Source organism: Somniosus microcephalus, chromosome 2 (genome assembly GCF_052327205.1).
Source record: "Somniosus microcephalus isolate GS21.2 chromosome 2, FLI_Smic_1.0, whole genome shotgun sequence".
NCBI classification, from domain to species: Eukaryota; Metazoa; Chordata; class Chondrichthyes; order Squaliformes; family Somniosidae; genus Somniosus; species Somniosus microcephalus.
Genome location: NC_140988.1, coordinates 383,882,483 through 383,895,550, shown reverse-complemented (window position 1 = coordinate 383,895,550; position 13,068 = coordinate 383,882,483). Strand labels below are relative to the sequence as shown.

The 13,068-nt window shown below is 54.0% G+C and overlaps 1 protein-coding gene across 1 annotated transcript in view; it reads left to right on the top strand.

Annotated features, from left to right (window-relative positions):
• The window catches only part of LOC147123821 (apolipoprotein L6-like), a 97,467-nt gene extending 90,267 nt beyond the window's left edge, over positions 1–7,200 (top strand). The window contains exon 7 of the mRNA XM_085976256.1: positions 3,500–7,200. Coding sequence (XP_085832382.1) covers positions 3,500–4,418 — 919 coding nt within the window. The 3' untranslated portion in view covers positions 4,419–7,200. The remainder of the gene's footprint in view (positions 1–3,499) is intronic.
• The last annotated feature ends 5,868 nt before the right edge of the window (positions 7,201–13,068 follow it).

The window sequence follows — 13,068 nt, the reverse complement described above, 5'->3', positions numbered from 1 at the left end:
ACTGTACCCCATCCAACTCCCCACCCTCACACACACTGTACCCCATCCAACTCCCCACCCTCACACACACTGTACCCCATCCAACTCCCCACCCTCACACACACTGTACCCCATCCAACTCCCCACCCTCACACACACTGTACCCCATCCAACTCCCCACCCTCACACACACTGTACCCCATCCAACTCCCCACCCTCACACACACTGTACACCATCCGACTCCCCACCCTCACACACACTGTACCCCATCCAACTCCCCACCCTCACACACAATGTACCCCATCCAACTCCCCACCCTCACACACACTGTACCCCATCCAACTCCCCACCCTCACACACACTGTACCCCATCCAACTCCCCACCCTCACACACACTGTACCCCATCCAAATCCCCACCCTCACACACACTGCACCCCATCCAACTCCCCACCCTCACACACACTGTACCCCATCCAACTCCCCACCCTCACACACACTGTACCCCATCCAACTCCCCACCCTCACACACACACTGTACCCCATCCAACTCCCCACCCTCACACACACTGTACCCCATCCAACTCCCCACCCTCACACACACTGTACCCCATCCAACTCCCCACCCTCACACACACTGTACCCCATCCAACTCCCCACCCTCACACACACACTGTACCCCATCCAACTCCCCACCCTCACACACACTGTTCCCCATCCAACTCCCCACCCTCACACACACTGTACCCCATCCAACTCCCCACCCTCACACACACTGTACCCCATCCAACTCCCCACCCTCACACAGACTGTACCCCATCCAACTCCCCACCCTCACACACACTGTACCCCATCCAACTCCCCACCCTCACACAGACTGTACCCCATCCAACTCCCCACCCTCACACACACTGTACCCCATCCAACTCCCCACCCTCACACACACCGTACCCCATCCAACTCCCCACCCTCACACACACTGTACCCCATCCAACTCCCCACCCTCACACACAATGTACCCCATCCAACTCCCCACCCTCCCACACACTGTACCCCATCCAACTCCCCACCCTCACACACACTGTACCCCATCCAACTCCCCACCCTCACACACACTGTACCCCATCGAACTCCCCACCCTCACACACACACTGTACCCCATCCAACTCCCCAACCTCTCACACACTGTACCCCATCCAACTCCCCACCCTCACACACACTGTACCCCATCCAACTCCCCACCCTGACACACACTGTACCCCATCCAACTCCCCACCCTCACACACACGCTGTACCCCATCCAACTCCCCACCCTCACACACACTGTACCCCATCCAACTCCCCACCCTCACACACACTGTATCCCATCCAACTCCCCACCCTCACACACACTGTACCCCATCCAACTCCCCACCCTCACACACACTGTACCCCATCCAACTCCCCACCCTCACACACACTGTACCCCATCCAACTCCCCACCCTCACACACACTGTACCCCATCCAACTCCCTACCCTCACACACACTGTACCCCATCCAACTCCCCACCCTCACACACACTGTACCCCATCCAACTCCCCACCCTCACACACACTGTGCCCCATCCAACTCCCCACCCTCACACACACTGTGCCCCATCCAACACCCCACCCTCACACACACTGTACCCCATCCAACTCCCCACCCTCACACACACTGTACCCCATCCAACTCCCCACCCTCACACACACTGTACCCCATCCAACTCCCCACCCTCACACACACTGTACCCCATCCAACTCCCCACCCTCACACACACTGTACCCCATCCAACTCCCCACCCTCACACACACTGTACCCCATCCAACTCCCCACCCTCACACACAATGTACCCCATCCAACTCCCCACCCTCACACACACTGTACCCCATCCAACTCCCCACCCTCACACACACTGTACCCCATCCAACTCCCCACCCTCACACACACTGTACCCCATCCAACTCCCCACCCTCACACACACTGTACCCCATCCAACTCCCCACCCTCACACACACTGTACCCCATCCAACTCCCCACCCTCACACACACTGTACCCCATCCAACTCCCCACCCTCACACACACTGCACCCCATCCAACTCCCCACCCTCACACACACTGTACCCCATCCAACTCCCCACCCTCACACACACTGTACCCCATCCAACTCCCCACCCTCACACACACTGTACCCCATCCAACTCCCCACCCTCACACACACACTGTACCCCATCCAACTCCCCACCCTCACACACACTGTACCCCATCCAACTCTCCACCCTCACACACACTGTACCCCATCCAACTCCCCACCCTCACACACACTGTACCCCATCCAACTCCCCACCCTCACACACACTGTACCCCATCCAACTCCCCACCCTCACACACACTGTACCCCATCCAACTCCCCACCCTCACACACACTGTACCCCATCCAACTCCCCACCCTCACACACACTGTACCCCATCCAACTCCCCACCCTCACACACACTGTACCCCATCCAACTCCCCACCCTCACACACACTGTACCCCATCCAACTCCCCACCCTCACACACACTGTACCCCATCCAACTCCCCACCCTCACACGCACTGTACCCCATCCAACTCCCCACCCTCACACACACTGTACACCATCCAACTCCCCACCCTCACACACACTGTACCCCATCCAACTCCACACCCTCACACACACTGTACCCCATCCAATTCCCCACCCTCACACACACACTGTACCCCATCCAACTCCCCACCCTCACACACACACTGTACCCCATCCAACTCCCCACCCTCACACACACACTGTACCCCATCCAACTCCCCACCCTCACACACACTGTACCCCATCCAGCTCCCCACCCTCACACACACTGTACCCCATCCAACTCCCCACCCTCACACACACACTGTACCCCATCCAACTCCCCACCCTCACACACACTGTACCCCATCCAACTCCCCAGCCTCACACACACTGTACCCCATCCAACTCCCCACCCTCACACACACACTATACCCCAACCAACCTTCCACCCTTTCACACACACTGTACCATATGTTTAATCAGTAGTTAACCATGCAGTACATGCCCTGGGAGTGTTTGATGGGACAGTGTAGAGGGAGCTTCACTCTGTATCTCACCCGTGCTGTACCTGCCGTGGGAGTGTTTGATGGGACAGTGTAGAGGTAGCTTTACTCTGTATCTAACCCTGTGCTGTACCTGCCCTGGGAGTGTTTGATGGGACAGTGTAGAGGGAGCTTTACTCTCTATCTAACCCGTGCTGTACCTGCCCTGGTAGTGTTTGATGGGACAGTGTAGAGGGAGCTTTACCCTGAGTCTAACCCCCCGTCCTTACCTGAGTTGAGAGTAGCTGGGAGAGAAAGCGGAAGCTGTGTGAAATCCATGCATTCTCTGGGCACAGAGTTGCCACAGTAATGTCAGGCTGCCTCCCCAACTCACACAAGCAACCTGTGTTCTGCTTATAAACCCCAACAGGAAGCAGCCGGCCCATGAGCATACCTTGCTTAAAGTGCAGGATAATTACAAGGCGGTGGATTGCTTCCTAACCCTCTTCCCTGTCCTCGCAAAGCGGATCGAGCGAAACATCAAAGAGCTGCAAATGGTTGCGGACGACATCGATACTTGTCACCGACGCGCCAGCATTGCCACCGTTGTGGGCAGCGGCACCAGTGTGGTGGGAGGGTCTCTAATACTGGCAGGATTACTCGCTGCGCCCTTCACGGGCGGGGCATCCTTACTGATCACTGGGGCGGCCGTGGCTGGCGGTATTACCTCTTCCTCTGCCAGTATAACGGAAGCCTACATGAACAAGGGCTATCAGAAAAAGGTGGACGAGATTCTTGAGCGGTACAACAGCGACAGCAAAGATCTGATGGAATCTTTCAAGGTGGCCTATGGTGCTATTGAAAGCCTGACTCAATTGAGCGAGGCGGACATGGCTGCCGGGCTGGCAAAGCGTCTGGGCCTCCGTCCCGTCTCAGTCGGGCACAACGGCTGCAGGTTGCTGAGCGCCATGCTGGCCCAGCGGACGATGGCGGAGATGTCCGTACTGCAGCGACTGGCGACGGAGGTGTCGGCGCTCTTCGGGAGCCTCCAGCACGGCAATTTGGTGAAGAGCACGGGCTACGTCAGGAACGTGCTCTTCGGGACGCCGCTCGTGGTGTCCAGAACTGCCAAACTTGCCACCGCGGCGCTGTCCTCGGCCTTCGTGGCGTGGGACATCTACTCCTTGGTAACGGAGACCGTGGACCTGCGCAAGGGCAGCAAGACAGAGCTGGCCCAGCAGGTGCAGAGCAAGGCGCAAGAGATCAAGGAGAAGCTGCAGACCTTTGCGGGGATTTTTGGAGCCATCAAGCGTGCTTTTGGTGGCAGCAGCGCCACAGCGACACTTTAGGCAGGAGTGAGGGTCATGGTGGGACAGCGATGGGGGATCTTCAATCAGTGCTGGTTGTACTTGAGATATAAGCTGACTTGGACGAGGCTCCCTCCTCGCACTGCCTGCTAACTGCAGGATGTCTAACCACCTACAACCAAATCCTGCTGTTTCAGGGAGTGAACGCACTGCCCGATGTGTTATGAGACATGCAGGGCAGAAGGGCCCAGGTACCAACAGGGTGACCAACCCGGCTTGGACGCATTCCTGGAGCTTTCATCACATGACCTCCAAATGCCTCGCACCTCCTGCCCCATCCCCACACACTCTCGCCATTGGTCGCCCAACAGCCCATGTACACTCTCCGCTATCACGTACTCTACCCACCCATTTAATCTCCTCCCACAGCCCATGTACACTCTCCCCTATCATGGACTCTACCCACCCATTTAATCTCCTCCCACAGCCCATGTACACTCTCCCCTATCATGGACTCTACCCTCCCATTTAATCTCCTCCCACAGCCCACGTACACTCTCCCCTATCATGGACTCTACCCACCCATTTAATCTCCTCCCACAGCCCATGTACACTCTCCCCTATCATGGACTCTACCCTCCCATTTAATCTCCTCCCACAGCCCATGTACACTCTCCCCTATCATGGACTCTACCCACCCATTTAATCTCCTCCCACAGCCCATGTACACTCTCCCCTATCATGGACTCTACCCACCCATTTAATCTCCTCCCACAGCCCATGTACACTCAACCCTATGATGGACTCTACCCACCCATTTAATCTCCTCCCACAGCCCATGTACATTCTCCCCTATCATGGACTCTACCCACCCATTTAATCTCCTCCCACAGCCCATGTACACTCTCCCCTATCATGAACTCTACCCACCCATTTAATATCCTCCAACAGCCCATGTACACTCTCCCCTATCGTGGACTCTACCCACCCATTTAATCTCCTTCCACATCCCATGTACACTCTCCCCTATGATGGACTCTACCCACCCATTTAATCTTCTCCCACAGCCCATGTACACTCTCCCCTATCATGGACTCTACCCACCCATTTATCCTCCTCCCACAGCCCGTGTACACTCTCCCCTGCCATGGACTCTACCCACCCATTTAATCTCCTCCCACAGCCCATGGACACTCTCCCCTATCGTGGACTCTACCCACCCATTTAATCTCCTCCCACAGCCCATGTACACTCTCCCCTATCATGGACTCTACCCACCCATTTAATCTCCTCCCACAGCCCGTGTACACTCTCCCCTATCATGGACTCTACCCACCCATTTAATCTCCTCCCACAGCCCGTGTACACTCTCCCCTATCATGGACTTTACCCACCCATTTAATCTCCTCCCACAGCCCATGGACACTCTCCCCTATCATGGACTCTATCCACCCATTTAATCTCCTCCCACAGCCCATGGACACTCTCCCCTATCATGGACTCTACCCACCCATTTAATCTCCTCCCACAGCCCATGTACACTCTCCCCTATCAGAGACTCTACCCACCCATTTAATCTCCTCCCACAGCCCATGTACACTCTCCCCTATCATGGACTCTATCCACCCATTTAATCTCCTCCCACAGCCCATGTACACTCTCCCCTATCATGGACTCTACCCACCCATTTAATCTCCTCCCACAGCCCATGGACACTCTCCCCTATCATGGACTCTACCCACCCATTTAATCTCCTCCCACAGCCCATGTACACTCTCCCCTATCATGAACTCTGCCCACCCATTTAATATCCTCCAACAGCCCATGTACACTCTCCCCTATCGTGGACTCTACCCACCCATTTAATCTCCTTCCACATCCCATGTACACTCTCCCCTATGATGGACTCTACCCACCCATTTAATCTTCTCCCACAGCCCATGTACACTCTCCCCTATCATGGACTCTACCCACCCATTTAACCTCCTCCCACAGCCCATGTACACTCTCCCCTATCATGGACTCTACCCACCCATTTAATCTCCTCCCACAGCCCATGTACACTCTCCCCTATCGTGGACTCTACCCACCCATTTAATCTCCTCCGACAGCCCGTGTACACTCTCCCCTATCATGGACTCTACCCACCCATTTAATCTCCTCCTACAGCCCGTGTACACTCTCCCCTATCATGGACTTTACCCACCCATTTAATCTCCTCCCACAGCCCACGTACGCTCTCCCCTATCATGGACTCTACCCACCCATTGAATCTCCTCCCACAGCCCATGTACACTCTCCCCTATCATGGACTCTACCCACCCATTTATCCTCCTCCCACAGCCCGTGTACACTCTCCCCTGCCATGGACTCTACCCACCCATTTAATCTCCTCCCACAGCCCATGGACACTCTCCCCTATCGTGGACTCTACCCACCCATTTAATCTCCTCCCACAGCCCATGTACACTCTCCCCTATCATGGACTCTACCCACCCATTTAATCTCCTCCCACAGCCCGTGTACACTCTCCCCTATCATGGACTCTACCCACCCATTTAATCTCCTCCCACAGCCCGTGTACACTCTCCCCTATCATGGACTTTACCCACCCATTTAATCTCCTCCCACAGCCCATGGACACTCTCCCCTATCATGGACTCTATCCACCCATTTAATCTCCTCCCACAGCCCATGTACACTCTCCCCTATCTGAGACTCTACCCACCCATTTAATCTCCTCCCACAGCCCATGGACACTCTCCCCTATCATGGACTCTATCCACCCATTTAATCTCCTCCCACAGCCCATGTACACTCTCCCCTATCATGGACTCTACCCACCCATTTAACCTCCTCCCACAGCCCATGTACACTCTCCCCTATCATGGACTCTACCCACCCATTTAATCTCCTCCCACAGCCCATGTACACTCTCCCCTATCGTGGACTCTACCCACCCATTTAATCTCCTCCGACAGCCCGTGTACACTCTCCCCTATCATGGACTCTACCCACCCATTTAATCTCCTCCTACAGCCCGTGTACACTCTCCCCTATCATGGATTTTCCCACCCATTTAATCTCCTCCCACAGCCCACGTACGCTCTCCCCTATCATGGACTCTACCCACCCATTGAATCTCCTCCCACAGCCCATGTACACTCTCCCCTATCATGGACTCTACCCACCCATTTATCCTCCTCCCACAGCCCGTGTACACTCTCCCCTGCCATGGACTCTACCCACCCATTTAATCTCCTCCCACAGCCCATGGACACTCTCCCCTATCGTGGACTCTACCCACCCATTTAATCTCCTCCCACAGCCCATGTACACTCTCCCCTATCATGGACTCTACCCACCCATTTAATCTCCTCCCACAGCCCGTGTACACTCTCCCCTATCATGGACTCTACCCACCCATTTAATCTCCTCCCACAGCCCGTGTACACTCTCCCCTATCATGGACTTTACCCACCCATTTAATCTCCTCCCACAGCCCATGGACACTCTCCCCTATCATGGACTCTACCCACCCATTTAATCTCCTCCCACAGCCCGTGTACACTCTCCCCTATCATGGACTTTACCCACCCATTTTATCTCCTCCCACAGCCCATGGACACTCTCCCCTATCATGGACTCTATCCACCCATTTAATCTCCTCCCACAGCCCATGGACACTCTCCCCTATCAGAGACTCTACCCACCCATTTAATCTCCTCCCACAGCCCATGGACACTCTCCCCTATCATGGACTCTACCCACCCATTTAATCTCCTCCCACAGCCCATGGACACTCTCCCCTATCATGGACTCTACCCACCCATTTAATTTCCTCCCACAGCCCATGGACACTCTCCCCTATCGTGGACTCTATCCACCCATTTAATCTCCTCCCACAGCCCATGGACACTCTCCCCTATCATGGACTCTACCCACCCATTTAATCTCCTCCCACAGCCCATGGACACTCTCCCCTATCACGGACTCTACCCACCCATTTAATCTCCTCCCACAGCCCATGTACACTCTCCCCTATCATGGACTCTACCCACCCATTTAATCTCCTCCCACAGCCCATGGACACTCTCCCCTATCACGGACTCTACCCACCCATTTAATCTCCTCCCACAGCCCATGTACACTCTCCCCTATCATGGACTCTACCCACCCATTTAATCTCCTCCCACAGCCCATGGACACTCTCCCCTATCATGGACTCTACCCACCCATTTAATCTCCTCCCACAGCCCATGGACACTCTCCCCTATCATGGACTCTACCCACCCATTTAATTTCCTCCCACAGCCCATGGACACTCTCCCCTATCACGGACTCTACCCAGCCATTTAATCTCCTCCCACAGCCCATGTACACTCTCCCCTATCATGGACTCTACCCACCCATTTAATCTCCTCCCACAGCCCATGGACACTCTCCCCTATCATGGACTCTACCCACCCATTTAATCTCCTCCCACAGCCCATGGACACTCTCCCCTATCATGGACTCTACCCACCCATTTAATCTCCTCCCACAGCCCATGGACACTCTCCCCTATCATGGACTCTACCCACCCATTTAATTTCCTCCCACAGCCCATGGACACTCTCCCCTATCACGGACTCTACCCACCCATTTAATCTCCTCCCACAGCCCATGTACACTCTCCCCTATCATGGACTCTACCCACCCATTTAATCTCCTCCCACAGCCCATGGACACTCTCCCCTATCATGGACTCTACCCACCCATTTAATCTCCTCCCACAGCCCATGGACACTCTCCCCTATCACGGACTCTACCCACCCATTTAATCTCCTCCCACAGCCCATGTACACTCTCCCCTATCATGGACTCTACCCACCCATTTAATCTCCTCCCACAGCCCATGGACACTCTCCCCTATCACGGACTCTACCCACCCATTTAATCTCCTCCCACAGCCCGTGTACACTCTCCCCTATCATGGACTCTACCCACCCATTTAATCTCCTCCCACAGCCCATGGACACTCTCCCCTATCATGGACTCTACCCACCCATTTAATCTCCTCCCACAGCCCATGGACACTCTCCCCTATCATGGACTCTACCCACCCATTTAATCTCCTCCCACAGCCCATGTACACTCTCCCCTATCATGGACTCTACCCACCCATTTAATCTCCTCCCACAGCCCATGGACACTCTCCCCTATCATGGACTCTACCCACCCATTTAATCTCCTCCCACAGCCCATGGACACTCTCCCCTATCATGGACTCTACCCACCCATTTAATCTCCTCCCACAGCCCATGGACACTCTCCCCTATTGCGGACTCTACCCACCCATTTAATCTCCTCCCACAGCCCATGGACACTCTCCCCTATCATGGACTCTACCCACCCATTTAATCTCCTCCCACAGCCCATGGACACTCTCCCCTATTGCGGACTCTACCCCAGCCAGTTTATCGCACAAGGAAACTTTTTGTATAAATGCTCCCTGATCCCCAAAGGAGGGGGGTGGGGCGATTTAAGTGCACTCTCTGAGCAGAAACCTGGCGGGTGGGCAGTTAAAATCGCCCTGGCTCTTGCATGTCCGAAAGCCGCCACAATTGCAACATCTGTAATTTTAACCCGCTCTCCTGAGCAGGCAGCAATGACAGGCGCCCGGAGCCAACAGGGTCCTTCTTTACATATGCACGGTGCGTCCTGATGACATCACTGTAATTTTAACTTGGTGCTGAGCAGGGAATCCACCTGGAGTTAAAAATCCCAACGGCACAGCCCAGTGTTATGCCCAGTGCAGCATTTCTGCTCTTTAACCTGCGATTCCGCTCCAGAATCAGATGTTTGTGCAACAATCTCCAATCCACTCTGTATCTGTTGCTCTCGCTGGTTTAGTCCTGCTGCATCCTGAGTTGTAGCCTCGTGCAGGGGGGTCAGGTACCCTCTGTGCGCTTTCAGCCAGGTTTTCTGTCATTGACGTGTTTTCTCGGGTCTGTTTAGCCTGACTAGACTGAGGGGCCGGTGGTCACTAGAGCGAGTAAACCTACATTGGATTACTCAGGATATACGGCACAGAAAGAGGCCATTCGGCCCAACCAGTCCATGCCGGCGTTTATGCTCCATTCGAGCCTCCTCCCGTCTTTCCTCATCTAAATCTATCAGCGTAACCCTCGATTCCCTTCTCCCTCAGATGCTTGTCCAGCCTCCCCTTAAATGCATCTGTACAATTCGCTTCAACCACTCCCTGTGGTAGCGAGTTCCACATTCTCACCACTCTCTGGGGAAAGAAGTTTCTCCTGAATTCCCTACTGGATTTCTTGGTGACTATTCAATTCAATTCAATTCAAATCGCTTTATTGGCATGATAAGGTACATCTTATGTTGCCAAAGCATCGAAAAACATTTATGGTTGAACACATAAACGCAGATCTATTCATACAGTGTATAAACAGATATATCCCTGAGTGTATAAATATACATTCGTATAATTTGTATATACTCTTTTCTTAGGTTTACTGGTTGTCCCTCTGTTTATGGCAAGCTGTAACATAGTGTGCCGCTAAGGTTACACAGTTTCTCTCTTCCCCCAGTAGGTATGGGAGTTTTTGGTCTTCATTCAAATTTCTGAATTCAGGGCATATTTGTGAGAATTTTTGGTAGAAATTCTCCCTGATGCCCTGATATTTTCCACAAGCTGTGAGGAAGTGCATCTTATATTGATGGCCTCTAGTTTTGCTCTTCCCCACAAGTGGAAACATTCTCTCTGAATCCACTCTATCAAAACCTTTCATAATTGAATTTGGATGATCAGCCATGATCTCATTGAATGACGGAGCAGGCTCGAGGGGCCGAATGGCCTACTCCTGCTCCTATCTTCTATGTTTCTATAATTTTAAAGACCTCTATTAGGTCACCCCTCAGCCTTTTTTCAAGAGAAAAGAGACCCAGCCTGTTCATCCTTTCCTGATATGTATACCCTCGCAGTTCTGGTATCATCCTTGTAAATCTTCCCTGCACCCTCTCCAGTGCCTCTAGATCCTTTTTATAACATGGTGACCAGAACTGTACGCAGTACTCTAAGTGTGGTCTAACCAAGGTTCGATACAGGTACCTATCAAAGGCTCTGAAACAATAGAGATAAAAAGAAAAAAACAGGCACTCGTGAGAAAAACAAAGTGATGGAAATGCTTAGCAAGGCCTGTCAACAACTGAAAGAGTAAAACCCATCAGCGCTGCGAACTCAGGAAAACCCAGCGCTGGCTCCGAGGCCCCGGAGTGAGCTGCTCGAGCGAGGGGAGAGTGCCTTGTGTGAGGGAAGTCCCTGTCGCTATTCCTGACTCGGTCTGTCACATGAACTTTGATCGACTGTGCAAGCTGCTCTGGCCAGCGGGTCACCTGGATCAGACGCTGAAATCCTAAACGTGCTCTCGATTCTCGGAACGCCCGACACACCCTGTAACTTTCGATCACAGATTTGTTCGCCTGATCGGAACCTTGTGTTGATTTATACCCAGTTATTTTTCACAATAAAATCACTAATTTGCAAGTTTCAGGCTTTTGACTTCAGCAGATGTACCATTTTTCTTTTTATAACTCGGATCTTGGCCTTTGTCCGTCTCACTGGCCGTGTCCGTGTGTGTGTGACTTCCTCTCTCCTTGTTCTCTGTTTGTATCTTGCGCTCTCTCTGTCCATCTTGTTTCTGCCTCAGGCCAGCGCTATTGTGTACCTCAGTTTTTCTTCCTTTCTCTGCTTATCGCTGTTCCTGAGTGTCTCTCCATCTCTTTCTCTCCCCTCACTATCTGTCCTTTATGTGTATGTCTTCTTTCTGTCTCTTGCAGCACTCTCCTCGCTGGCCTCACCCCCTCCTGCCCTCCGTAAACTTGCGCTCATCCAAAACTCTGCTGCCCCGTGTCCTAACTCACACCCAGTCCCGTTCACCCATCACCCCCTGTGCTCACTGCCCCGTGTCCTAACTCGCACCCAGTCCCGTTCACCCATCACCCCCTGTGCTCACTGCCCCGTGTCCTAACTCGCACCAAGCCCCGTTCACCCATCACCCCCTGTGCTCACTGCCCCGTGTCCTAACTCACACCAAGTCCCGCTCACCCATCACCCCCTGTGCTCACTGCCCCGTGTCCTAACTCGCACCAGGTCCCGTTCACCCATCACCCCCTGTGCTCACTGCCCCGTGTCCTAACTCGCGCCAAGTCCCGTTCACCCATCACCCCCTGTGCTCACTGCCCCGTGTCCTAACTCGCACCAAGTCCCGTTCACCCATCACCTCCTGTGCTCACTGCCCCGTGTCCTAACTCACACCCAGTCCCGTTCACCCATCACCCCCTGTGCTCACTGCCCCGTGTCCTAACTCGCACCCAGTCCCGTTCACCCATCACCCCCTGTGCTCACTGCTCCGTGTCCTAACTCACACCCAGTCCCGTTCACCCATCACCCCCTGTGCTCACTGCCCCGTGTCCTAACTCACACCCAGTCCCGTTCACCCATCACCCCCTGTGCTCACTGCCCCGTGTCCTAACTCACACCCAGTCCCATTCACCCATCACCCACTGTGCTCACTGCCCCGTGTCCTAACTCACACCCAGTCCCGTTCACCCATCACCCCCTGTGCTCACTGCCCCGTGTCCTAACTCACACCCAGTCCCGTTCACCCATCACCCCCTGTGCTCACTGCCC